At 44.7% G+C, this 26,419-nt stretch overlaps 1 protein-coding gene and 1 long non-coding RNA gene across 2 annotated transcripts in view; both read right to left on the reverse strand.

The window, feature by feature from the left end:
* LOC310713053 (CTTNBP2 N-terminal-like protein) overlaps positions 1–21,016 on the reverse strand; it is a 37,910-nt gene extending 16,894 nt beyond the window's left edge. The window contains exons 1-2 of the mRNA XM_083516740.1: positions 20,877–21,016; positions 7,902–8,009 (exon numbers count right to left, since the gene is read on the reverse strand). Of these exons, the coding sequence (XP_083372866.1) occupies positions 7,902–8,000 (99 nt within the window). The 5' untranslated portion in view covers positions 8,001–8,009; positions 20,877–21,016. The remainder of the gene's footprint in view (positions 1–7,901; positions 8,010–20,876) is intronic.
* The window catches only part of LOC310713254, a 182,265-nt gene that overhangs the window by 55,076 nt on the left and 100,770 nt on the right, over positions 1–26,419 (reverse strand). The gene's annotated exons all lie outside the window — the stretch shown is intronic.

Below are 26,419 nucleotides of genomic sequence, written 5' to 3' on the forward strand. Positions count from 1 at the left end.
CTCGCTTTTTCCCTTCTAAAAAGTAAGGGGGAATGTGTGTGCGTCTTATGGAGCGAATGCAGGCTGCGCAGCTATCCCAGAAGCCAGAACAGCAAGAGGGATTGCTGCTTTCACTGCGCAGCGATCCCTCTTGCTGTTCTGGCTTCTGAGATTCAGAATATGTTTTTTCTTGTTTTCCTCCTCCAAAAACTAGGTGCGTCTTGTGGTCTGGTGCGTCTTATAGAGCGAAAAATGCGGTATTTTTCTGTCCTACCTTCCCTCCAAGGAGCTCAGCATGTCTCTCCCCCTCCCATAGGCCCTTTATCCTCACAACAACTCCTATGTGGTGGGTTAGGCTGCAAGACTATGACTGGCCCAAGATCATTCTCAAAGCTTCATGGCTCAGTGAGGATTTGAACCCTGGTTACCCAGGTCCTAGGTTCAGCACTCTAACCACTACACCACACTGATGAAGGCTGTGGGCACATGGCAGCTGGAGTAATGAGCAGAGGAATGGGAAAGATGCCACTGAGTACAGGCCAGTATGGAATTAAGAGGCGCTCAATGCATGAAGCAAGATACACTTTGAAAGGGAGAAACAGGAAGTATTGAGGATTTTTGCGCTGCTGTGGGAGAAATGCTTAGCGCTGACTTTTTCTTCTTCTTTTGTATTCCTTGGTTCTTTCTTTACAAAGGGCTTAACCAACTGATTCCTCCTGACCTGCAATACATCCCACAATTAGCATTTTTGAAGCAAAGAAATAGAGCTCTACTATCCACATTTATTTTCCCATTTTAACATCAAACAAGCAAGCTACTTAAACTCCTGGCTTCACCGTAGGATTAAACCACACAATTCTCTAGCGGCTTTCATTTATACAGAAACGGCCTCTTCTAGAAAACAGAAAATGGCATCTTCTTTAAATAGCTCACCATGCAGTCTTGAACTTCCTTATTCCTAGTTTCCCCCCTAGAGACAGATGTTTGAAAATAAATACAGGCTGAGGTCATAAACAGAGGGTAGGAAGAAAATGAGAACAGACTAAGGCAAGAAAGTAATCTATCAGCCAGAAACATGATAAAAGACTGAACCTCTTATCTCTAGTCCACAGAAGCTCTAGATCCCAGTGATGCTCTGTATAAAAAGGCTTTAAAAAGTTACCAGTGTACAGTATTAAAATAAAATACAGCACACGAGGTTTATTTGGCTAATCGCACTAAAATCTCAGTCCAGTGTACAAATCCAGATCCATCGACTTTATATTAAACAACAAGCAAGATACTTTGTCTACACTTTTTCCATGTCTGCAGAATGAAAATTTGCACCCGGTGCCTTTAGATCACCATGAACTCAGTATATTTTTTTAATACTTCATACAGAGATTTTCCAAGTTGTACTACAGGCCTTCTCTGAACGTTTGAGTCCCAAGACAAATTCGAAGCCGTTACAATTCATCTTCTCCTGTAACCCACTGCCCCAAGTTCTATGTTAGCAGATTATGGCTTCATCTTTGATCCATGATAAAGAAGCTGCTTGAGACTTTGTCTGAAACAGAAGCTTCAGAGTCCCCACCCCACCCTTTTGGAACCCTAGCTGGTGGAGAGTTAAACTTGCCTCCCCACTCCCATGGGACTGTGGTTTACATAACTAAAAAGAACTTAACTGCATTCAAATATCTAATTTGAACCACACCATGCAGGAGTGAAAGGAAGGTATAGCGGGAAGTGCAGCATTTTCCTTCTTCAGTGTTCAGCATAAAGGTAAAGGTAAAGGGACCCCTGACCATTAGGTCCAGCTGTGACCGACTCTGGGGTTGCAGCGCTCATCTCGCTTTACTGGCTGAGGGAACCGGCGTACAGTTTCCGGGTCATGTGGCCAGCATGACTAAGCCGCTTCTGGCGAACCAGAGCAGCGCACGGAAACGCCGTTTACCTTCCCACCAGAGTGGTACCTATTTATCTACTTGCACTTTGACGTGCTTTCGAACTGCTAGGTTGGCAGGAGCAGGGACCGAGCAACAGGAGCTCACCCCGTCATGGGGATTCGAACCGCCGACCTTCTGATCGGCAAGTCCTAGGCTCTGTGGTTTAACCCACAGCGCCACCTGCAGTGAAGTAAAATAGCGCTCCCCACCCCTGCGTCTTCTTGTTTGTGCCCAAGGTTTCAAAGAACAGGAGGCAGTCAATGGCAACCACAAATAGTGGCTGGTTATCAACCAATCCAAAATCCGCAGACCTAATATTAGTCCAGTTGTGTTTGAGTTTCAAAGCCATACTTGTTAACATTTCATCATTCTCTGGTTTTCTTTATCATATTTTTCTGCTAGTTGAAAATGAGTAAATGCTTTAGACCTCCGTAACTGATTTTAAAATTAACACCCCTTGCTGAAGAACCCAACTATTTTTACGCCCACACCCATGTGCATTCTTCAGCTGTTCAATTGTCCTGTTCAAGAATCAGCATCTTAATACTGTCCCCCCATTTTGTGATAAATGGCTCCAATCATAGTAACAGTGACTTTGGGTGGTAGCCAATGAACTCAACCCATTAGTGTAAGGATTTCTGCTTGCACAAAAAGGCGCTTCCCCTTCCTCTCCCCTTCCAAATCTGTTCTGGGATTCCCCCAATCTGCCAGAGCAGATTGAGAGGGGCATGTGGGAATCCAGTCCAGGGCAACACCCAGCCCAGCTTTCTATGATCCTGTTTAACACATTTATATCCCTCCTTTCCTCATAAACCCCCTCAAAGCAGACGGTCTTCCTGTTACACAATTAAGATTGCTACTCAAGGTTGAAAGTCTAGTGTTACACCCTTCAATTTTCCTCTTTCCTGTACAATCCGTAAAAACCTCAGTTATCCTTGCGTGTACCATTTAAATTATTTCCCCCCCCCCGCATCCTTCCAGCTTTCAAATACAGGCAACTTGTATGTCTTGAAAGAGACAGTTCATTTCTTTGTAAATCTTTCATTATTCAGAGAAACACTAATTAAATTCATGTGGAAAGAAACGTGCAGTGATGCAGGAGTTCAATCACAAAGATGAAGTAAGACCTAGCAGCTTTCCCCCAAAATGAGCTTCACTCCAGGAAAGCAATTACTCAAACTACTGGAGCATTTGTACACTCGATGAAGCCACTTGCCCTGCTTTACTGCTCAAGCTCTTCTGTGGCATACGCAGGTTAGTGCAGGTGGGCAAAACCTTTTGTTCTTAGATGACATTGATGCATAGCCATGAACATAAGCTGGCACAAAATGCTCTGTCCATAATTCTAAACTGTTTGAATCACGATTATTTAGTCTGTAAAGATGCACCAGCAATTTAATAAGAACAACACCCTCAGCAGACATTTTTCGGGGTGTGCTGAGGGCTGCACCTAGAAAGTGGGTGGGAAATTCCACTTGTTCAAATGTTCTTTCACAGGCACTTTTAGATATACACCATGGTTGTCTGTAACTAGAAGTAAAATCATAATAAGAGCCTGATGGATCCTGTTCTCAGAGTGACCAACCAAATACCTATGGGAAGCATGATAGCCAGTGTGGTGTAGTGGTTAAGAGCAGCAGACTCGTAATCTGGTGAACTGGGTTCGATTCCCTGCTTCTCCACATGCAGCTGCTGGGTGACCTTGGGCCAGTCACACTTCTCTGAAGTCTCTCAGCCTCACTCATCTCACAGAGGATGAGTGTGGGGAAGGAAGGGAAAGGAGATTATTGGCCGCTTTGAGACTCCTTAGGGTAGTGATAAAGCGGGGTATCAAATCCAAATCCAAACTCCTCCTCCCGTGGTTACCATCAGCTGCCATTCAGAAGCATGCTACTTCACATAGTGAAGATCGTAGCCCAGGCATCCCGAAACTCGGCCCTCCAGATGTTTTTGTGACTACAATTCCCATCATCCCTGACCACTGGTCCTGTTAGCTAGGGATGATGGGAGTTGTAGTCCAAAAACATTTGGAGGGCCGAGTTTAGGGATGCCTGTCATAGCCATCAGGGTTAGTAGCCATTGATAGCCTTATCCTACATTAATTTGTCTAATCCCATTTGAAAGCCATTCAATGATTCAATTCAGGGGATAACGTTTTTGGCTCAGTGAGCCAGATCTTTATCCACCCCACCTGAGTGAGCCAACCTTGGCAGGTGGGAGGGACCATCTCTTGTCAGCTGATTGACAGGGGGTTGGGCCTTCCAGGAGGGGACAACAAAACTCCCTGCATATCAGCTGACGTACAAGGTGTTCAGTTCTGCTTTCTGCAGCCATCTGACCACAGGTATCAGGTATGGGGCAGGTAGGTGTGGTTTAGGGAACAACTATAGTAACCTCCTGTCTAACCTAGGTCCATGGCTGGCTATATGTAGTATCCTCAGTCAAAGAAAGGCCTGTTTGAGGGTTTGTCACACATATAAATTTTAGGCACTAAGGCATTTTTTTGCCATCATTAGAGTTTCTGGCCTTGCCAGGATAAGTCCTCCTGACACACAGCTTTATTCATAAAACGTATTGTGGGAGATATTCTTAGGACGTGCATGATGATGCTTATTTCCCTCCAAATGAAATTAGTCCAGAAACAGGGATAAAATTCACTGTAACAAATAGTCAGCTGCAAAGGGAATGATGATTAATGATTACCAACATATACACTCAGAAAGAGAGACTATGGAAAGTAACCACATTTCTTATTTTGTAGCTTAGGATACAGTTTAGACACGTCATGTCTTGGTCACACTTCACACTCCAGAGCTCCAGACACTGCACTCAGAAAATCTTAAAATCAAGACCCTGTACTTGTCACATGTGTGCCACAGAAATGCTCATTTAATTACACCCCCAGCTACACTGTCATTGCCATTCCTCCTCACAGGCCACCTCAGGGTACAGGCACACCTTTAAAACAAGACTTCAGAGAAAAAGCTCTAAGCTGTCTGATAAAAATCAGCAAAGCAAATACCAGAGCTATAGCTGTCTTTGCACATGTTCACTTAATATGGTAAGTTAACATTCAAGAATACTTTTTCTCATAGAAATAGAAAGGGGCAACCTCTCAGGTATACAGGAGGTACAGCTCTTTAAAAGAACTTTAAAAGAACTTTCCCCCAATTAAGTATGGTATATTTCTTACACAATGAAATGAAGTTTGAAGGTCTTTGGGTACCATTCATCACATTAATACCACTACAGGTCTTTGCTTTTAGAGGACATAGGTCTAAGATGGTTTTGTCTAACAGGCATATTCAGACCAAATATCACACCCATGTCATACATTTGAAGCACATGGCTTCCTCCAAAGAGTCCTGGGAACTATAGATTATGCCTCACAAAGCTACAACTCCCAGCACCCTTAACAAATCACTAAAGCATGAATCACTGCAGTAAGGCTATCCCTGTCCAAGAACAGCTGTAGTCCACATACCAAATGTACCCGAGCCTCAAGTGACAAAGATGGATCCAGGAGAGTTGCCAAACTACAACCGTATTCTCTCAGACGAAGAACAATGCCATTAAGAACAGAGAAATTGTCGATTTCCGAGGCACAACCACTTACTAACTGTACCTCTGTCTTCCCAGGGTTCAAGCTCAGTTTATTAGCCCTCATCCATTCCACAACTAGATCCAAACAATGTTCCAGACCATACTCAGCTTCTCCTCAGATGTTACGGAGAAACTGAGCTGTGTTGTATTCAGCATACTGAAGATGATTTTCTTCAAAATTCCTAATGACTGCTCACAACAGCTTCATATAGATGCTAACCAGCACTTGCGACAGGGTTATAACCTGTGGCTCACCACAGAACAGGGACTGTGGGACTGAGATACAGCCTCCCCATGCTATTCTCTGGACACAGCCCTGCAGATGGATTGGAAACACTGTAAAACTGTGACCCCAGCACCCACCCCACAGAGTCACTCCAGGAGAATACCATGGTCAATGCAGCAGACAGACTGAGAAGCAGGACCAGACACGCATTTCTCCATCCCACTCCACCAGGGCAATGAAGGCTGATTCAGTCCCCAAACCACACTTGAATCCAGATTGAAATGGACCTGAATAGTCCACATTCTGCTGGAACTCCTGAAACTACTTAGCCATCATACTCCCCACCACATTGTCCAAGAAACAGGTATACATGACTGGGTGGTAGTTTTCGTAAACTGCAAAGTAAGGTGTGTGAACACTTAACAATACAGTGGTACCTTGGGTTAAGTACTTAATTCGTTCCGGAGGTCCGTACTTAACCTGAAACTGTTCTTAACCTGAAGCACCACTTTAGCTAATGGGGCCTCCTGCTGCTGCCATGCCGCCGGAGCATAATTTCTGTTCTCATCCTGAAGCAAAGTTCTTAACCTGAAGCACTATTTCTGGGTTAGCGGAGTCTGTTAGCTGAAGCGTATGTGTCAGAGCTGCTTGAAGATCCTAGCTCACAGAGGATCACGCTAGCCAGCGATCATTAAGTAAAAGTCTTTATTGAATTACAGTTTCCATTCTCACGCTGCTGCGCGCAACTCTACGTCTAGTAGCTAGATCGGCGAAGCTCCGTCTGAGTCTCCGCCCCGTGTGCACCAACTTAATATCCTAGCCTTGCTCCACCTTTTCCGCCTGACTGTCCTCCTCTGGGTCCCTCTACCCCCCCCGGGCTTCTTCCTTCCGGGATTCTTCTGACGCTGACCCGGACCCTCCTGCCTCCTTGCGCCGGGCTTTAGGACCTGGTTCCCTTTCGGGGCTGCTTACTGCGCCGCCTTCCTCTGCATTTGAACTTGGCGCGCCCGCCCAACCTTCCACTTTCCTCTTAACCGTCTCTTCGCTCCCCGATGGAGGTGTGGCCACTCCTGACTCGTGTCCTCCCTCCTGTTGTGAGCTGCCGGCGCTTGCCCCCTGGCTCCCTTCCTCTTCCCTGCTCTCTGGCGGTGACGCTGGTCCCGATTTCCAACTGCTCCCCTCTGAGTCCCCTCTGGCTCTATCTTCCTGGGGTGCCCCCCTAGACTCCCCCCTTGCCCTGGCCACTGGTGCTCCTTTCTGTGAATCCTCTGATTCACTGGAAAGACTAGGAGATCTCGGGTCGTCGTCATCACTCATCTTTTCTTCTGCCTCCTCCCCTTCGCTCTCTGTTTCCTCCCTTGCCCGTGCCTCTGCTCCTAAACCCCTGACAGTATGTAATCCAAGGTACCACTGTACTAGGGTGGTAGGACCTAGCAAGAACCAAAACATTTCAATATGTCCCTAAGCAACAGACTTTAACATTACACAAGCTACGTAGGTTAACCTGCACTGCAGAGACTTTAGAAAAGAACTGACAGAAACCAATGAAGCTAATTAGAAATCTGAAGGAAGAATTTTGTTGCTATTCCTGCCTGCTAAGACTACAAGAGCTGTTCACCAGATCATCTCTTTACAGAGACATGCTGAAACATGAGAGTTGGAACAAGAAGTTCAAGTTTCGCTAATCTTCTATGGTGAAAGGAGAGCAACTCTGATTTAAAAATTTGAAATAATCAAGGTGTTTAACCATAGGATTGTCTGCACCTGCTATCCCCTCTGACATAAAATGCCAAGATATACAGTGGTGCCTCGCAAGACGAAAAGAATCCGTTCTGTGATTCTCTTCGTCTAGCGGTTTTTTCGTCTTGCGAAGCAAGCCCATTGAAGGATTAGCGGATTAGCGCTATTAGCGGCTTTTAGCGGCTTATCTGCTGATCGGATCAGCTTAGCGGCTTAGAAAAAGGGGGGAGGGGGGGAGGGAAAAAACCCCCGCAGGAACTCGCAAGACATTGTCGTCTTGCGAAGCAAGCCCATAGGAAATTCGTTTTGCGAAGCACCTCCAAAACGGAAAACTCTTTCGTCTAGCGAGTTTTCCGTCTTGCGGGGCACCACTGTAGATGGCTGCACAGCACCTGTGCTCTAATACAGCTAACAAATCTGTAGCTTACCTTTAAGGCTTCTATGACAAGATCTCTTGCTTCTAGTTCCCCTTCAAGAATGCTAAACAGAGTCAGTAGTTCAGGTTTGCTGAGTTTTTCCAGATTCATCTTGAACACCTGGAAAGAGAAAGTTTAATTAGATATTGTTTTTGAACAGCCAGCAAGCAATAAGGTACATATGACATGCAAGTCTGAAGTTTCCAGATGAGAAGCCCCATTACCAAAAGCTCACCACTCCTTTCTTTATGGCCACCATAGCTACTTGCAAATGAACAATCATTCACCTTTTCCCTTGGGCTCACTAACAGATGTACACCCAGATGGCCTGGGAACAGCACAAGCGCTAATACAGCAGCATTAGTCACCAAGTAACAACCCCTTTAACCAGGATAATTAATATGAGTGTTCATTATAGGTATAGAGATAGGTAGATAGATATGTACAGTGGACTAGTGGCATAATTAGACATTTTAGACTAGATGGCTAACTATCCTGTTGACAACAATTATGTATTCCTAAAATCTGAAATCTTAAAATGGATGTTTGAAAAATAATCACTATGAGATACACTTGGCTTGCATAGAGTAGCATGACAGAACCACATATTACACAGCTTACTTTTTGAAGATGTTTTCTGACAAAGTTTTATTACTTGCTCATACTGGAATCACTAGAAGTTATCCTCCCTTATAAATGTGAAGCCCCAGATATTAGAAGGCACTACACTGCAAATCACTTGAAAGCAACATTTCTTACATATTTTGAGTCCAACTCAGCTTATTTCATTAAGTACTATTTTATATTATACATATATTATGGTGAGCATGCACACTGACTTTATTATCTACAGGACACTTTTTCTAAAATGATCGTTTCTGCTTAAGAGACAATTGCATACAAAATGTTCCACCTCGGCCACCACTTTGCAAGCTTTTTGTATTCTCCACATAGATCTAAACAAAGACTGCATTCATGCTTCAGTTTACTCTGCATCCAGAGTGCTCCTACTGCTGGTTTGTGAAATCATGCACACATCATATTAGCCTCAATCTACATCTATCCTGTAGTTTCTTGAGAAATATTGCATTTTGATGCATTTTACTCTAAAGCAGCTTTGATCAGAATTGAAAATGTAAGCCATTTGAAGACATCCTCAACCCTTCGCCATTCAATGGTGTGGAAAAACAGTGGGAAACTTGGAAACACATCCAACTATACTGATATGTACAACATGCAAATGTAGTTTCAAATGCAGCAGAAAAAACGACCTCGCTGCATTTTAAGCTGGTAGTGTATACATAGGCAAAGATTCACTCAAGATTTGTTTAAGGTACTGGTTTTTAACCAGTGCCGTGGCACCCTGGGGTGCCTTGAGTGATGGTCAGGGGTGTTGTGGGCAACACTGGCCTCTGCCCCTCTTTCCCTCCCGCTGATGCCCTCTCCCATCTCTGCCTCCCAAAGGCTTGCACAGCTGTTTGTTGCAGCAGCCCTGGCTACAAGCTCCACAGCTGAATGGTGCCTCTGGGGCTGGCCAGGGGGTGCTTCCCAGGCCCCTGTGGGGCAGTGGGAGGAGATACCTCTCTTAGGGGTAGGGGGGCAGCTCAGAGACCAGGGGCGGCAGCTGTACCTGCCCATAGGACTCCCAAGGAAAGGGGAGAAGGCTAAGGGAACACTCCACAAGGGTGTTCAAAAAGGGCGACACAACTGGGCTCCTGAGCCCCACAGGGGTGCCGCAGAAAGAATGAAGTCATGGACTCAAAAAGGTTGGAAACCTTTGATTTAAGGCATGACAGTTTTCCAGTCGCTGATGGAAAATGTATGAATGTGCTGCTGAGCATGTTGTGAGAAATTAAGAGTTCTACTGAAATCCCACAGCATTTAATTGGATTACTCCCGTTCAGGATAAAACATCCAAGTTATTCGGTAGAATAGAGAAAAGACACGGCTGGTCTCATTTCTCCAAATGAAAGCATGACTATGCTTCCTTTTATGGGCTGTGTCCAATACTATCCCTACGCAAAGTAGGCCCATTGAAACCAGCTAGACCAACTTCATTCAATTAATTCCTCCTGAGTAGGGCTTAGCCAGATACAACTCTATGGTATTGCAGCTGTTTAAAATCCAGTGCAAGTGTTCGTTACAACGATCATCATACGACATAAACTCAGTGCTGCAGATAAACAAGTCGACTGTCTGGGGGAAGTTTAAACAGTTTGGAAAACTCATAAATGCCTGCTTTCATGATTTCCTACAAGACCAGGCATCCAAATTGGGTTTGACACAACAAAGGTGGTGGCACATTTCTCTTGAAGTAACAGCCACATTTCCCCCCTTTCTGAAAACCTTTCCTGAAGCACACATTTACACTGTTACTATAACATCCTGGCAACTTTAACTGGCACTTCAGCAAGGTCACTGCTACATAAAGCAAACTATGATGGAGTCAGAGGCTAGACCATAATTTACTTAAAAACAAACAATTCCTAACAGCTGTACTGCTGCAGACTGAAAGTACACCTTTGTCCCGAGTTTTTAATCTAGAGTTTGATGAGCCCATATACAGTTTTTACAAGAGGATATGACTTTTAAAAGAAATAGTACCGCTTCAGGAAAGCAGAGAGATCAGTGGAAAACAGTTAGTAACGAAAGTCCAAAATGTTTTGCTCACAAGCCATAACCTGATGCCTACGTATTCCACTAATTTTAAAATACAAAGTGAAAGTCTGTCAGACATTTTCAACTTGGGAATGTTGTAAGTTAAAGCTGATTCTTGAGGTTAGGAGTTCTTCCATGCAACTATTTTTAGTCTAACAGCTGCATTTTGGGTTCATATAATCTGGTCTTATACTGTCTTTGAATCACTTTATTATTTGCACTGTTTCAAAACCTGAAGGTGGCCCGGGGTGGGGGGGATATTCCTTGCCAAAACACAGACCACACAATTTTCTTACCATACTTTCTTCTGTCATCTCATGGCTAGCTGTTCTGTGCCACCCTCAGATCTCAAAATTTCATCAAGAAAGGCACATACAGCGAAGCAGCAGCACAGTTATTATGTCAAGATAACAGCTTCCATGTCATTTGTTGGCAAAATGTGAAACTATCTCAATAGCCTTCTTTGTGTCAAGCCTAAACAAAACGGACTAAGCCATGACTACAACATAATAATCCAAGAAGTATGGCATTTCTGAATCATCATTATGTTCACAAATAGACTAATCAGTGGGGGAAACTTCACAACGCTTCTGAAAAACCAGCTCAATGCAGCAGTTTGTAGTACAGATTTTCCAGAATCTGTTCTAAGTTTAAAGGCTTTGCCTCAGATGCCTGGTACTATTTCCTTGGAACAAACTACAGCAAACAGAGGCAGCACTTTCCTGCAATTATTGGAGATATTTCCTGTCTTTCTAAACTCTTTGATAACACATACCTGTTATTGAAACAAGGCTTCTCTGTGCACAACCTCTTTTAAATTCATCGTATCCAAGTAACAGTGGAATTTTCAGCACTACACAAAACTCTCTGAAGTGCCAGATGAGATTATGCTGCTATGTTCACGTAACGTGGAATGTATTACTTTCTTGTGGTATGCATGCAAACATACCAGCATCTACAGAAGCTTATGTTTGTAGTGCTTTGTAAATTTATCTATTTACTTTTGAATTTAAAAAAGTTGTTCTCATCAAGCTATATTCAAGCTTAAACCTCCACAATCCACATACTTTAGGGCAAATATGCACCATCTTTAAACTTAGCCATTTTTAAATATACAGTGGTACCTCGGGTTACATACGCTTCAGGTTACATACGCTTCATGTTACAGACTCTGCTAACCCAGAAATAGTACCTTGGGTTAAGAACTTTGTTTCAGGATGAGAACAGAAATCGCGTGGCGGCAGCAGGAGGCCCCATTAGCTAAAGTGGTGCTTCAGGTTAAGAACAGTTTCAGGTTAAGAAGGACTTCCGGAAAGAATTAAGTACGTAACCAGAGGTACCACTGTACTGTGAATTGCAGCCTAAAAAACGGAACCCAGACTATATTTACCATATGTTAGGAGAATTAGAAGAAAATTACACTGAGTTTAATAAGTAAATATACTTGGGATAGCAGCTTAAGAGTGCAATTCTATGCTTGTCTAACTCAGGAGTAGAAACAACAAAGTATTGTGGCACCTGAAAGATTCTCTAGGATATGCTTTCTCTGACTGGTGCCATGAATAGGATGTAGGCATGTTAGGTACCTAACTCGATTCCAAATTTGTTAGCTTAAGCAGCAATGCTATACCCACTTATCTGGGAGTAAATCCCAATCCATTGAACTCTGTGGGACTTATTCTGAGTAGATAGGTATGCATTGTTTATCTCAAGCCACAATTCCATTGCCTTCAAAGGTTTTACACCTCAAAACTTTGCATATACAGTGGTGCCTCGCAAGACGAAATTAATTCGTTCCGCAAGTTTTTTCTTCTTGCGAGTTTTTCGTCTTGCGAAGCACGGTTTCCCATAGGAATGCATTGGAAATCAATATTCTGAAGGCCGGCGGGGGGCAAAAGTCTTTGCTCCCCCCCGCCGGCCTTCAAAAGCCGTCCAGGATAGCGGGAAGCGCTTCCCTGCTATGCCAGACTGCTTTTAAAATGCTGGCAGTGGGGAGCAAAGCCTTTCGGCCCCCACCAGCCTTCCTGGACCTCTTCTGAAGGCCGGAGGGGGGGGAGGCTTTGCTCCCCACCGCCAGCATTTAAAAGAGGTCCCCGGAGATTTCCCTATGGGCTTTCTTCTTGCGAAGCAAGCCCATAGGGAAATTCGTCTTGCGAAGCAACTCGCAAACGGAAAACCCTTTCGTCTTGCAGGTTTTCCGTCTTGCGAGGCATTCGTCTTGCGGGGTACCACTGTAACCTCTTACTCAGCTAAGATAAAAACATCACTTTCCCCACAATTACTAGCCCATTATCTCTGCCTCCTACTTATCGATATGCAGACAAATCAGCCAGGGCAGATCTGAAAGCCAAGTATGTATTCCAATGCCAAACAAAAACCAATAAATTAGTATCTCTTTGAATATTATTTTTCTGTGTAAAGGGATATTCTTATTTCTGGCCAAAAGCCACTGAAAACACAATCCTTATGCTTTTTTAGAAAGAGGAATACTATTTAGCAGCAACCATAAAATATTAGCACATGCAAGAAAAGCTTGCTCAGACTAAGGCTGTATACACACATTTCATTTAAACCAGATTTAAAGATACACATCACACATTTTTGCCCCAAAGAATCCTGGAAACTGTCATTTAAACAGCCATTAGCAAACTACGCTTCCTAGTAGTAAAACAGTAAAACAGGAATGGGGAACATTTGGCCCTCCAGAAATACAACCTGCATCCCCAGCAAACCTGGCCAATGGCCAGGGAGGATGGGAGATTTAGTTAACAATATCTGGAGAGCCAAAGCTTCCTCATGCCTGTGATTAAATCTCAAGATCCTCTATATTTCCAGGCTGTTAATGGAGGATGCAGTTTTTGTATTTCTAGGTTTGCACAAAGAACTCTTTGCTGTCATTCCAGAGTAATTTCCAAAACTTTCATTAAAAGGCTGAACTTCAATAAAGTACTTGATCAATATTCTTTGCACAATCAAGTATGCCTGATCTTTTCTTTATTTTGTCACCAGTACCCTGGCACTCTTTACTCTGGTGTGAATTTCTAGCAGCATTCTGAGAATGACCTAGCAATGGTGCCAAGCGACAAATCTAGGCCAGCAATTTATCCATTGAACTTAAGACAAGGGCTGCAACATTCTAATACTGTTCTTGGATATCACTCATACAGGCCAAGCTCTAGATTCAGGTAGGTAGTCGAAATATATATAAAAAATAATAATAAATGTCCAGTAGCACCTTTGAGACCAACTAAGTTTGTTCTTGGTATAAGCCTTCATGTGCATGGACACTTCTTCAGATACTATGCCAAGCTGTGCAACTTGGAAGTTGCGCCTAAAAACAAATAATGAAGGCGCCACATGAGCCTCCCTGGAGAGACCAGTCCACAAATAGGGAGCCACTGCAGAAAAGACCTGTTCTCGTGCTGCCACCCTCCAGACCTCATGTGGAGGAGGCACATGAAAAAGGGCCTCAGATGGTGGCTGCGGAGTCTGAGGCAATTCATATGGGGAGAGCTGGTCCTTGAGGTATTGCGGTCATTTACTTATTATTGCCATTGTCTGTCAAGACAGATGGATGCCAATGATGAAAGAAGAATGAATATTTTTTTATTTATTTCTTAGTTCATGTCATATCCAGTTTATTCCAACTGGGTATCTATCTACAGTGGTGCCCCGCAAGACGAAATTAATTCGTTCCGCAATTTTTGTCGTCTAACGAATTTTTCGTCTTGCGAAGCACGAAATCCCATAGGAATGCATTGAAAATCAATTAATGCGTTCCTATGGTCAAAAAAAGTCCAAACAAAGCCAAATTTGGTACAACAACAGTTTATTAACTGCTCTTTAAAGTCACACATACTGTAAAGAGCAGTTCAAAAATTTAAGGGAAAATAAATTAACTTTATAAACAAAACATGTCTTTGTTTTTAGTCAAAGAAAAAAAGTCGCGAGACGTTTTCGTCTTGCGAAGCAAGCCCATAGGGGAAATTCGTCTTGCGAGGCAAATCACGAACGGAAAAACCTTTCGTCTAGCGAGTTTTTTGTCTTGCGAGGCATTCGTCTTGCGGGGCACCACTGTACCTAATCCAGGAACTGTTAAAAACTTTATTATGAGATACAAACTAGGCTCTCAACAACTTTCAGCCCCCATCACTGATGACACTCTATGGACTTGCAAATGAGCTGTTGCGATGAGTCACATGGAGCTTTTACCAGCAGTGGAGAAACACTTATTAAGCTGTCCCCATCCCATTATCCATCTATAATAAAAAATAGAAATGTGGAATGGTTCACATCCCAATACCATGAAACCCACAACTGGATCAGGAACAGGCCGTCTGAACTTCAGGAGCAGAGAGATGTACATGGCTACTTGTCATCTGTCAGAAGACAGCCATGAGCTCCACTTAAGTGTGTAAAGTTTGCCTCTTATCCCCAATGATGGTGGAGGAAGAAAAACCTACTTATTCACTGTCCAAAACTGAAATTTGCAGATTGGGTAGAAACCCTCATTTCTGTCATCTTCCAACTTCCTAAAACACCATGGAATAGGTTCAGTCTAGAAAAGGAAGCAACTTCCTTTGCAAGAAGAACTTCCCCTCACGTAATGCAACTCATCAGTAACTTCCATTTACTACAGAGCATGAACAACTGTTTCCTTCTCATTGTCCTCCACACCTCAATCCTCCTTTACAGCTTGGTGTTCTCAGTCAGGACGGTTAACAAAAAAAATTGTCTAACACAACCATGTTTCTAGAAGAGGCATACAATGTTCCTTTTAGAAATTCCCATCTCAGTCAGTGTGAGGTAAGCCAGCTGGAGACAGCAGCAACAGAACAAGAAAGCTGGAAAACACATACGGAAATGTGCATACTTATCTAGAGGGGCACTATCTCCTGCATTATGGGATCTCGGGAATGATAATTCCTAGTATAATCCAGATCACTTTTTGCTGCCTTAAAAGTTTAGGATGGCCATATTAGACATCTGGTTCCTCTCCATTCCTTCCTTTGAAGTCACTGGCATTTGTGCAGTGCAGCATGTGACCAAAATACAGTGGTACCTCAGGTTACATACGCTTCAGGTTACAGACTCCACTAACCCAGAAATAGTGCTTCAGGTTAAGAACTTAGCTTCAGGATGAGAACAGAAATCGTGCTCTGACGGCGCAGCGGTAGCAGGAGGCCCCATTAGCTAAAGTGGTCTTCAGGTTAAGAACAGTTTCAGGTTAAGTACGGACCTCCGGAACGAATTAAGTACTTAACCTGAGGTACCACTGTAAAGTTAATGTAACATTTCTAGAACTACTTTTCTGTGATAAAGCTTAAAAGCACAATAGCCATTTGAGTGTGTGTGACACAACTGTCCAATGCAAAAAAAAGTATATAAATAATATTTGATAACGGCTATCAAAGACCATATCAGTATTTTTATAGTCAAAGGGAAATACATACAAGACTGTTAGTAGTACAGTGGTACCTCGGGTTACAGACGCTTCAGGTTACAGACTCTGCTAACCCAGAAATAGTACCTCAGGTTAAGAACTTTGCTTCAGGATGAGAACAGAAATTATGCTGCGGCGGCACGGCAGCAGCAGGAGGCCCCATTAGCTAAAGTGGTGCTTCAGGTTAAGAACAGTTTCAGGTTAAGTACGGACCTCCGGAACGAATTAAGTACTTAACCCAAGGTACCACTGTATTGTTAAGTGTTCACCCACCCTACTTTGCAGTTTACGAAAACTACCACCCAGTCATGTATACCTGTTTCTTGGACAATGTGGTGGGGAGTATGATGGCTAAGTAGTTTCAGGAGTTCCGGCAGAATGTGGACTATTCAGGTCCATTTCAGTCTGGATTCAAGTGTGGTTTGGGGACCGAATCAGCCTTCATTGCCCTGGTGGAGTGGGATGGAGAAATGCGTGTCTGGTCCTGCTTCTCAGTCTGTCTGCTGCATTGACCATGGCATTCTCCTGGCGTGACTCTGTGGGGTGGGTGCTGGGGTCACAGTTTTACAGTGTTTCCAATCCATCTGCAGGGCTGTGTCCAGAGAATAGCATGGGGAGGCTGTATCTCAGTCCCACAGTCCCTGTTCTGTGGTGAGCCACAGGTTATATCCCTGTCGCAAGTGCAGCGGTGCAGCGGTGGTGCAGCGGCAGCAGTGGTACTTAACCTGAGGTACCACTGTACTGTATATTAATTACAGCAAGGGTGGCCAGCAATTTGCCCTACTGATGTACTATATAGGCCATGCTCCAGGGATTAGTGATAGTTGTAGCTCGAAACATCTAAAGGGTACCACATTGGCTTATTCCTGAATTACAGGTTTTAAAATCAGAATCCTGATCCTGGTTTCCTGGCAATCCAAATTAATTTACTTCAAGTAGTAAGCATTAGAAATATTTCAGGATGTTACATTAACATCTTAATTCATGGAAAAGCTAGAACCCACAACTAATTTTCTTTACATTTGGTGTGTTTGCTTCATTCCTTGTCTATAAGTCTTCCAAGACCAGATGCCTCCAGTAACCACAGAGTAAACATTATAGCAACTGCTGACCTGCGCTGTCAGTGCTACTATAACCGCTAAGCACACCTTCAGCAAACACAGAAATTCAGTATAGCTGCAACAACAAAAACTTCCTACTAAGTTCCAAAGAAGCAGCGATACTTGCAAAGCAAAGTTAGTTACAGCAAGAGGAAATCTTGAGAAAACTGATCATAACTTACCGGTAAGACTTAATTTGAAATGACTGGGAAACAATTTTTAATTACTAGAAATAGTACTGTCATTACTTAGGTAATCTTTAAAAAATGAACAGGAAGAAATCCTTCATGCTACCCACTAAAATATTATTTTCATGTTTGATATCTAATATTTTTAAGAAACTCTCTTTCACTAGCTATCAGCATATCAGTCACACATATTTATTATGTAAACACAGAGCAATAATCATGGTTTTGGCATTTTGCAACAGTGTGTTACTGTTTGCATGTCACATAATGCAGGTGACAAGTTAAGAACAGTATAATATTAACTGAGAGCGCATCTAAACAAAGCAACTGACAGCATCCCTCACCGGGTCATGAAGGACGTTTGGCGTGTAGTGCATAAGGTTCAGTAGCCTAAAACAGTCAGTTTAAATAATGCCCAAATTACATTTAGCCACTTGTTTTTCCAAGGTTCAATTTGCTTTGATGGAAAGAAGTCCTGTCTAACACTGTCACGGTACCCATTAAAAAATAAGTACTCCCTTGTTTTTTCCTTACCAAATTGCTCTCAGGCAGATCTAAAACATTCCATACCTAGCCACTTCACAAAGTATGTACAACACACTTCATATATCATCAACCCTCTAAATCAGTATTTCCCAGACCTGGGTCTCCTGCTGTTGTTGGACTACAACTCCCATCATCCCTAGCTAGCAGGACCAGTGGTGAGCAATGATGGGAATGGTAGTCCAAAAACAGTTGGAGACCCAAGTTTGGGAAACCCTGCTTTAAATAATACCAAGTTGATTTGACCCACTGCTCCCACCCAAAACCCCCACCTTTGGGGCCAAAAATAACCAACAATCACAGCACCAGCACTTTTCACCATTCACTGCTCCCTTCATTGCTATGATACCAACGTCTCAATTTATCACCTATGACAACCTAAATATACTTTCTCCCATTCAAGACATGCTTTAAAAACTTGCTCAGGTGTAGAATAATCTGAACCACTGCTCTAACCACTACACTTCTAAAATGCAATAGATAACATCCAATGCCTGGAAGCAGAAAGAGGTCTTAGACTGGCACCCAAAAGATGACACATTGCATTGATAGCTTACCTCCCCACCCCACTGCCAAGGAGCCCACTCCTTGATTAATTCCCACCAATGCCCCTGTGAAGTGGGTTAAGCCGAGATGCAGGGAATGGGCCAAAGTCATCCAGTGAGAGTTCTGGGATTTGAACCCAGGTCTCTCCCAGGTCCTAGTAGCCCGACACTCTAACCACTACTCCACCACTGGCTCCACAATACCCTAAAGTAGCCTTTCCCAACCTTGGGTCCCCAGATGTTACTGGAGTACAACTCCCAACATCCTTGGCCACTGGTCCTGCTAGCCATGGCCTTTGAAATGTGTTTGTGGGGGTGGCTTCTGTTTTTAAATAAATAACATAAAAATAAAAACCATCCTAAAGCTCCACACACCGAGCTCCAACTCCTGGAGCCTCTAAAGTCTAAACACTGCCCTCCTTCCTCCCAGCCCTCTCCTTCCTGGGATGCTTTAAGCAGGTGTTGGACAGCCATTATTACTTATTAAATTGGTATACCACCCTTCATCTGAATATCGTGGGGCATAAAAACACAAGATGCAAACACAGAAACAAGAAAAAAACCACCCACCCCTCCCCCCATCCGACATCTGCCAGGGGCTAAATTTAGCCGCCACTCCTGCTCCACAGGAGGAGTTGGAGATGGCGTTTACAAGTGGTCCATGTTTCACAAGCATACAGTAAGGTTAGTAGTACAATAGCTTTGCAAACAAGCATTTTGGTTTCCCTGCGAATGTCCCGGTCCTCAAAAACTCCGCACTTCAATCAGGAGAAAGCCGCACTCACAGAGCTCAGGCAATGCTGGATTTTGGCATCAAGGCTGGCACTCGTGGAAAGATAACAGCCCCAGTAGGAGAAGCGATGGGCATTTTCCAACATTACACCACTGAGTTGGATTTGTGGCGCTGCAGAGAGGTTATTTTGTACTTGTTGGTGCAGCACATTGGGGGTTTTTTTGGACACTGAGGAAGGCACGCTTGGCAAACCCTCACCGTGATCAACTCCCGCCCTGAAACCTATGTACCCACCATGGAAGGACGTGTGGATCCAGAACTGGCCTCTGCAGTCCCTTACGGACTCACTGTTAAGACTGTGTTCATGGGAGACAATCTTACTTGGCTACGAGTGATAGCCAAAGAAGAACTGATCCTCACCGCACAGTCCATCCTGGAACTGCAGAGCTGGACAGGGCGCCGAGATTCATTCTAGCCCAGTGATGGCCAAACTTGGCCCTCCAACTGTTTTGGGACTACAACTCCAATAATTATAATAGTATATTGTTGTTGTTAGGTAAAGGTAAAGGGACCCCTGACCATTACGTCCAGTTGTGACCGACTCTGGGGTTGGGGCGCTCATCTCGCATTACTGGCCGAGGGAGCCAGCGTACAGCTTTCGGGTCATGTGGCCAGCCTGACTAAGCCGCTTCTGGCGAACCAGAGCAGCGCACGGAAACACCGTTTACCTTCCTGCCGGAGAGGTACCTATTGATCTACTTGCACTTTGACGTGCTTTCGAACTGCTAGGTTGGCAGGAGCAGGGACCGAGCAACGGGAGCTCACCCCATTGTGGGGATTCGAACCGCCAACCTTCTGATCGGCAAGTCCTAGGCTCTGTGGTTGAACCCACAGCGCCACCCGTGTCCCATTATTAATATTACTAGTACTATTATTATTATTTATACTCTGCCCATCTGGCTGGGAGCCACTCTGGGAAGCTTCCAACCAAGTACAGTGGTACCTCGGGTTAAGCACTTAATTTGTTCCGGAGGTCCGTTCTTAACCTGAAGCACCACTTTAGCTAATGGGGCCTCCAGCTGCTGCCGTGCTGCCGGAGCCCGATTTCTGTTCTCATCCTGAAGCAAAGGTAGCACTATTTCTGGGTTAGCGGAGTCTGTAACCTGAAGCGTATGTAACCCGAGGTACCACTCTATTATAATACAGTGGTCTGTTAAACATTAAAAGCTTCCCTAAACAGGGCTGCCTTCTGATGCTAACAGGACCAGTGGTCAGGGATGAGGGGAGTTGTGGTCCCAAAGCAGCTGGGGGGCCGAGTTTGGCCATCACTGGGCTAGCCCAACCCCCGCAATACAGGGGGGGGGGGTTTGAACCCGCCACCCTGAGATTGAGGCAGTGGCGTAGCGTGGGTTGTCAGCACCCGGGGCAAGGCAAGTAATTTGCGCCCCCTAACCCTAATCCCCAGATGTTGCGCCCGGTGCAGCCGGCCCCCCTGCACCCCCCCACGCTACGACACTGGATTGAGGGCCCTGCTTCTTCCCTCTGGCTCCTGCCGGCCAACCAACCCCAGGACCGAACCCCCCCCCCAGGGGGCCGCCCTCCGCCACCGGCTCCCCTGAAATCCCCTCAGAGGCGGAGCAGGAGCCGGACCCCTCTCGGCCGGGACAATGGCGGGACCCCCTGCTCCCCCCTCGCCGGTGGCGGGCCTCCCCCTCACGGACGCGCCTTCCCCTCCCGCGTCGGGGGCCCCGGCGACGCCCCGCTCCTCGCCACCCACCTCTCCGGCGGCCCCCTCAGCTCGCCGCCCGCCGCCTCCTCGCCGCCTCAGCCGCCGCCGGTGCGTCCCCGCTCGGCCCCACTCGCCATCCCTCCAGCCTCCTCAGGCGGACCCGGGATTGGCGCGCCCCGCCGCCAACCGCAGCCCCGGCCGGCGAGGGAGCTCGGCCAATCGGCTGGCGGGAGGGCGGGGCGGAGGGCGGGAGCGGAGGGGCCGTCCGGCCAATCAGAGGCCGCAGGAGGCGGGGCAAGAGAGGAGGGAGGGCGGGGCCAGGGCGCGCTTGAAAATCCCTTTTGTTCGCGGCCCGGTGGAGGCGGAGGCGGGAGGGAGGCCGCGGTGGAGACGTCACTTCCGGTGAAAAGGGATGGTACTTAAAGGATGGAATTAAGCTTCTGTCTCTCCCCCAAAACATAAGACGTTTTTCGAGGCTGCAAGAATATATTTCATAGAATTCTGAAATTATTTTATTATTATTTTAATTAAATATTTTGTCTTAGTTTCCCATTTATTCATATACAACCACATCATTTTTATCCACTTTATCTCTTTGGCTCTTTAGAGCCCCTCGACTCTTCCTTCCCTGCCGCCTCATGGCTTTCAAAATGAACCTTTATATTGTTGCATTTTGTACGTTTTCCAATTCCAATTGAACCTATTACAAAATACCTCAACATTTAAATAAATATAGAAAGGGAGAAAAATTCTCATTACAAGTCTTCAGAGAACCTTCTTGTTGTTAAGTCCATAAATTACCACAGAGCATATGTTCAACACAAAAAACAGCGGCAATTTGTTGTTGGCAAAGGACAGCTGGACTTATATGTTGTTGTTTAGTCGTGTCCGCCTCTTCGTGACCCCCTGGACCAGAGCACGCCAGGCACTCCTGTCTTCCACTGCCTCCCGCAGTTTGATCAAACTCATGCTGGTAGCTTTGAGAACACTGTCCCACCATCTCGTCCTCTGTCGTCCCCTTCTCCTTGTGCCCTCCATCTTTCCCAACATCAGGGTCTTTTCCAGGGAGTCTTCTCTTCTCATGAGGTGGCCAAAGTCTTGGAGCCTCAGCTTCAGGATCTGTCCTTCCAGTGAGCACTCAGGGCTGATTTCCTTCAGAATGGAGAGGTTGGATCTTCTTGCAGTCCACGGGACTCTCAAGAGTCTCCTCCAGCACCAGACAACCCTGCTAGTGATGTCAATTGCTTACAATGATCTTTCAAATATCATAGAAATTTACTCCAGTCCTTTTGGAATACTTGATCATGCTGGTTTCGGATTTTTCCTGCCAGCTTCGCCAATTCTGCAAAGTCCATCGTTTTTATCTCCCACTCTTCTTTTGTTGGTGCTAGAATTGTGGAATTAGAAGGGGACACAAAAGGATCAAATTATCCACAAGTTTAACATGAGCTAATGGTGTGATGCAGCAGCAAAAAACCCCGAATGCTATTCTAGGCTGCATCAACAGAAGCATCGTGTGCAGATCAAGGGAATTCAGACCACAGCTAGAGCTCCGTGTCCAGTTCTGGGCACCACAATTTGCAAAGGTGACAAGCCGGAAGGTGTGCAGAGAAGGGCAACCAAGGTGGTCAAGGGACAGGAAGCTGAGCCTTATGAGGAATGGTTGAGGGAGTTGGGCATGTTTAGCCTGGAAAAGAGGAGACAAGTGACAAGAAAATTCTTATTAAACACCAGGAAGAACTTTCTGACGGACAGAGCTGTTTAACCGTGGAACGGACTCCCACCGGTTTTTAAGCAGAGGTTGGATGGCCATCTGTCATGGATGCTTTAGTTGAGATTCCATATTCAATAAACACATGAGATGTAACCGGCTGTGTTCTTAGATAAATAAGGTATTCTATTCATGTATCAAATCATAAATTTCAACAGAAGCAACTCATAAACTTCAACAAGCTAACAAAGCAGAAGACCCAGTGGATCAGATCATTCTCTAATCAGTTTATGCATAAGGTCCATCCATGTAACAGATGAAGCCCAGGATGGCGAAACAAGGCCAATATTCCGGAAATTAGACTGTGAAAGGATTCTGTGGAACTGTAACAACCTTTCATATGGATTGTTTGGAGCTTATGAACAGACAGGTGGAATAGACACTATTATACAGATGGACCTTATGCATAAACTGATTAGAGAATGATCTGATCCACTGGGTCTTCAGCTTTGTTCGTTTGTTGAACTTTATGAGTTACTTCCGTTGACATTTATGATTTGATACATGAATAGTATACCTTATTTATCTAAGAACACAGCCGGTTACGTCTCGCGTGTTTATTGAGTATGCTTTACGTGACCATAGGTTTGTTTGTTTGTTTGTTGTTTTGTTAGTTGAGATCTCTGCATTGCAGGAGGCTGGACTAGATGACTCTAAGGGTCCCTTCCAACTCTACAGTTCTATGAGCTATGCAGTGCAGGAATAACAGCTGACTTTACAGGACATGAATGGGCTGCAATACTCAGGCAACGTATTGCAGATGGTGAACCACAATGCGATCTAAGTTCAGCCGTATGAATCAGTGAACCATCCTTACCTGCCTTCTGTTCAAAAACACAGCAGAGCCGTTACTCTCACCAAGTTACTGTAGCCTTATGAGGCTTTGCCCTTGGGTGGGAAAAATATTGCACCCGGGAAAGGGAGTAGGAGTCAACAGACACTGAAGGAATAGTTTCAGAGAAAAAGCTTTATTTCTTCCATCCATTAACTGGTAGAAGGAGCAAGTGTGATAACTCACAAACAAGCACGGGTTCACAGTCATTTGCACAGAGCATATATTCCCCTTCCTGTTCCCTCCCCTTTCTCCTCCCTCAGGAGTCCTGCCCCATGTTGAGGTTCCTGAGCATGTACAGAAAGCTCCTGTCTTGGGACTCTTCCCAGGAAAGGGGGGGGGGGTGAGAAGCCAAAGGGTTTCAGAGTGTTCAAGATATGTTTCTTTCTCTTGCTCTATTGGCACAGTTCCCAGGAAAAGAAAAGTTGCAATCTGGTTAACAAGGCCAACTAGCCTGAGAAATGAAAAAAGCATTGTTCTATTCAGCTACCTTTGTTACAGCAGAGTGAAATGCTTCTGATGCTTAGCTAATGCCTTTTAGCTGCTGAGAAAATGATTTTGAAAAGCTTAAAGCAGCTTTGAGCCTGCTTTTGGGGGGGGTGACTTCGGGCCTAGGTGGGGGTCACCTGTCCTCAGTGGCGTAGCGTGGGTTGTCAGCACCCGGGGCAAGGCAAGTAATTTGCGCCCCCTAACCAGTGGATTTGCGCCCCCTAACCCGTGGATTTGCGCCCCCTAACCCTAACCCCCAGGTGTTGCGCCCGGTGCGGCCGGCCCCCCCTGCACCCCCCACGCTACGCCACTGCCTGTCCTCACCTCCTTCATTACCCTTCTTAACAGCCTTCTCAACAAACTACAGTGCCCAGAATTGAGGGAAGTAATGCGCTTCAAATGTGCTTTAAAGATGTATATAGTATATACACAGCATTTGTGAGGCATGTAGTTAAGGAGCAAAACCTGAATATGGGATATAAAAAAATAGATGTTTCCCCTTCCCATGTTATCTTCTAAAGCAAACCTCATGGTCTTCCCACAGCGCTTGGTTTTTATTTATTGTTCCATGTCAGTACAATTCAAAAGCATAGGGAACAATGGAAGACAGATTTCCTGAAAGTACCAGATGTTCATTAGGCATGTGTCAGCCCATTCACTGTGTTCCTTTTGATTAATTAAGATGAATGTGAAGGATGATTTTCAATGAATTCTATGAATGCGTAAGCGCCCGTTTTGCACACAGAAGTAGGGTTTCTGTGTTAAAAGTGGATCCAGGAGATAGAGGAGCAATGTAGAAAGTGGCAGCTGGAAACGTTTTGACTTGGCAGAGCGGCAATTTGTAACATTCTGTTTTCATCACAACAGCCCCTGCACAGAGCTTATTCGGGATAGTATGTCATGTGCAGAGTGGGGGTGTCTCCTCACTTTAAAAAATCCATTATTCCTTGCCCATCTATTAGCTTCCATGTAAGAGGGCCCAAATATGATATCCAGACAAAAGTGTCTCCATGCCTCATTTAGAAATTAAGGCATACCATATGGCATGAGGTTTTGAAAGAATCTATAGATGACACCTACACATCCATATTGCCAAGAAATCCTAAGCACACCACAACTTTAGAAAACTGAGGAACACTGGCTTCCACTTGCATGTATATTTCCTCCTCCTCCCAAAAATATATCTAACTTTTCATTTTCCAAAACATTTTCTAAATTAAAAGAACAAAGTGTTCCAACTAATATACAAAAAAAAAATTTTTTTATTTGAGCCGGGACACAACAGAACGTATTTGCAACGCATGGCTCAGTCCTGAAGATGTGGAGTAATAATCTGCTCACTTGAAAGTACCGTATTTTTTGCTCTATAAGACTCACTTTTTCCCTCCTAAAAAGTAAGGGGGAATGTGTGTGCGTCTTATGGAGCGAACGCAGGCTGCACAGCTATCCCAGAAGCCAGAACAGCAAGAGGGATTGCTGCTTTCACTGCACAGCGATCCCTCTTGCTGTTGTGGCTTCTGAGATTCAGAATATATTTTTTTCTTGTTTTCCTCCTCCAAAAACTAGGTGCGTCTTGTGGTCTGGTGCGTCTTATAGAGCGAAAAATACGGTACATTCCACTAGAGTAATCATAATCAGCTTCTTACATCTAGTATTTTCCAGGGTGTTGCGTTAGTCCGTCTGATATCCAGGCAGGCAAAGAGCTCAAACTTTTCACATTAGAAATTCACTGTCAAACTCACCCCCCCAAAAAAAAATCAGACAAGAAACAATAGCAGCGGCATTTTCTTCCACTCCAGTATAATTAATTCTAGGATGAGACTTATTATTTGGATCCTTTCCAATCTTGTTTCAGTTTTGGCAGGGAAATTGACTTGGGCATTAAAATAAACCAAACCCACAGTAGTTAAGGCATAAAAATGCCTCCCCACTCCCACTTGTGATGAACTTGTGTAGAACTTAGATTCTCCCACAAAGACGTGGGGAACGGGATGTGAGCAATGGCTATTTGGAATTCCCCCACAGACCAACAAATACCGTATTTTTCGCTCCATAAGACGCATCTGACCATAAGATGCACCTAGTTTTTAGAGGAGGAAAGGGGGAAAGCCCTGTTTTTTGAGCATCAGCTCACAGTTGTGCAGCTTCTTTTGCAAAGGGGATCAGTTCACAGTTGTTGAGATCATTTTGCAAAGGAGAAAAATTCTGTTTTTATAGGGGCCAGGGCCGGAAAGGGAGCCAGCAACCAACCACACATTCACTCCATAAGACACATAGACATTTTCCCTTACTTTTTAGGAGGAAAAAAGTACATCTTATGAAGCAAAAAATACGGTTGGTAGGGAGTTGCTACCAGCCTGATGACCTTCTGTCATAAATAATCTTCTTCAGATTGCAGTCCTAAAGTCATGTACTAGAGAGAGAGAGCTTTTTGGGCTCCATAGGATTCACTTCTGTGCAAACAAAAGTACGAGAGACAAACCTGGGCCTCTGTGCCGG

Source organism: Podarcis liolepis (genome assembly GCF_965112155.1).
Source record: "Podarcis liolepis genome assembly, chromosome: 8".
Lineage (NCBI taxonomy): Eukaryota > Metazoa > Chordata > Lepidosauria > Squamata > Lacertidae > Podarcis > Podarcis liolepis.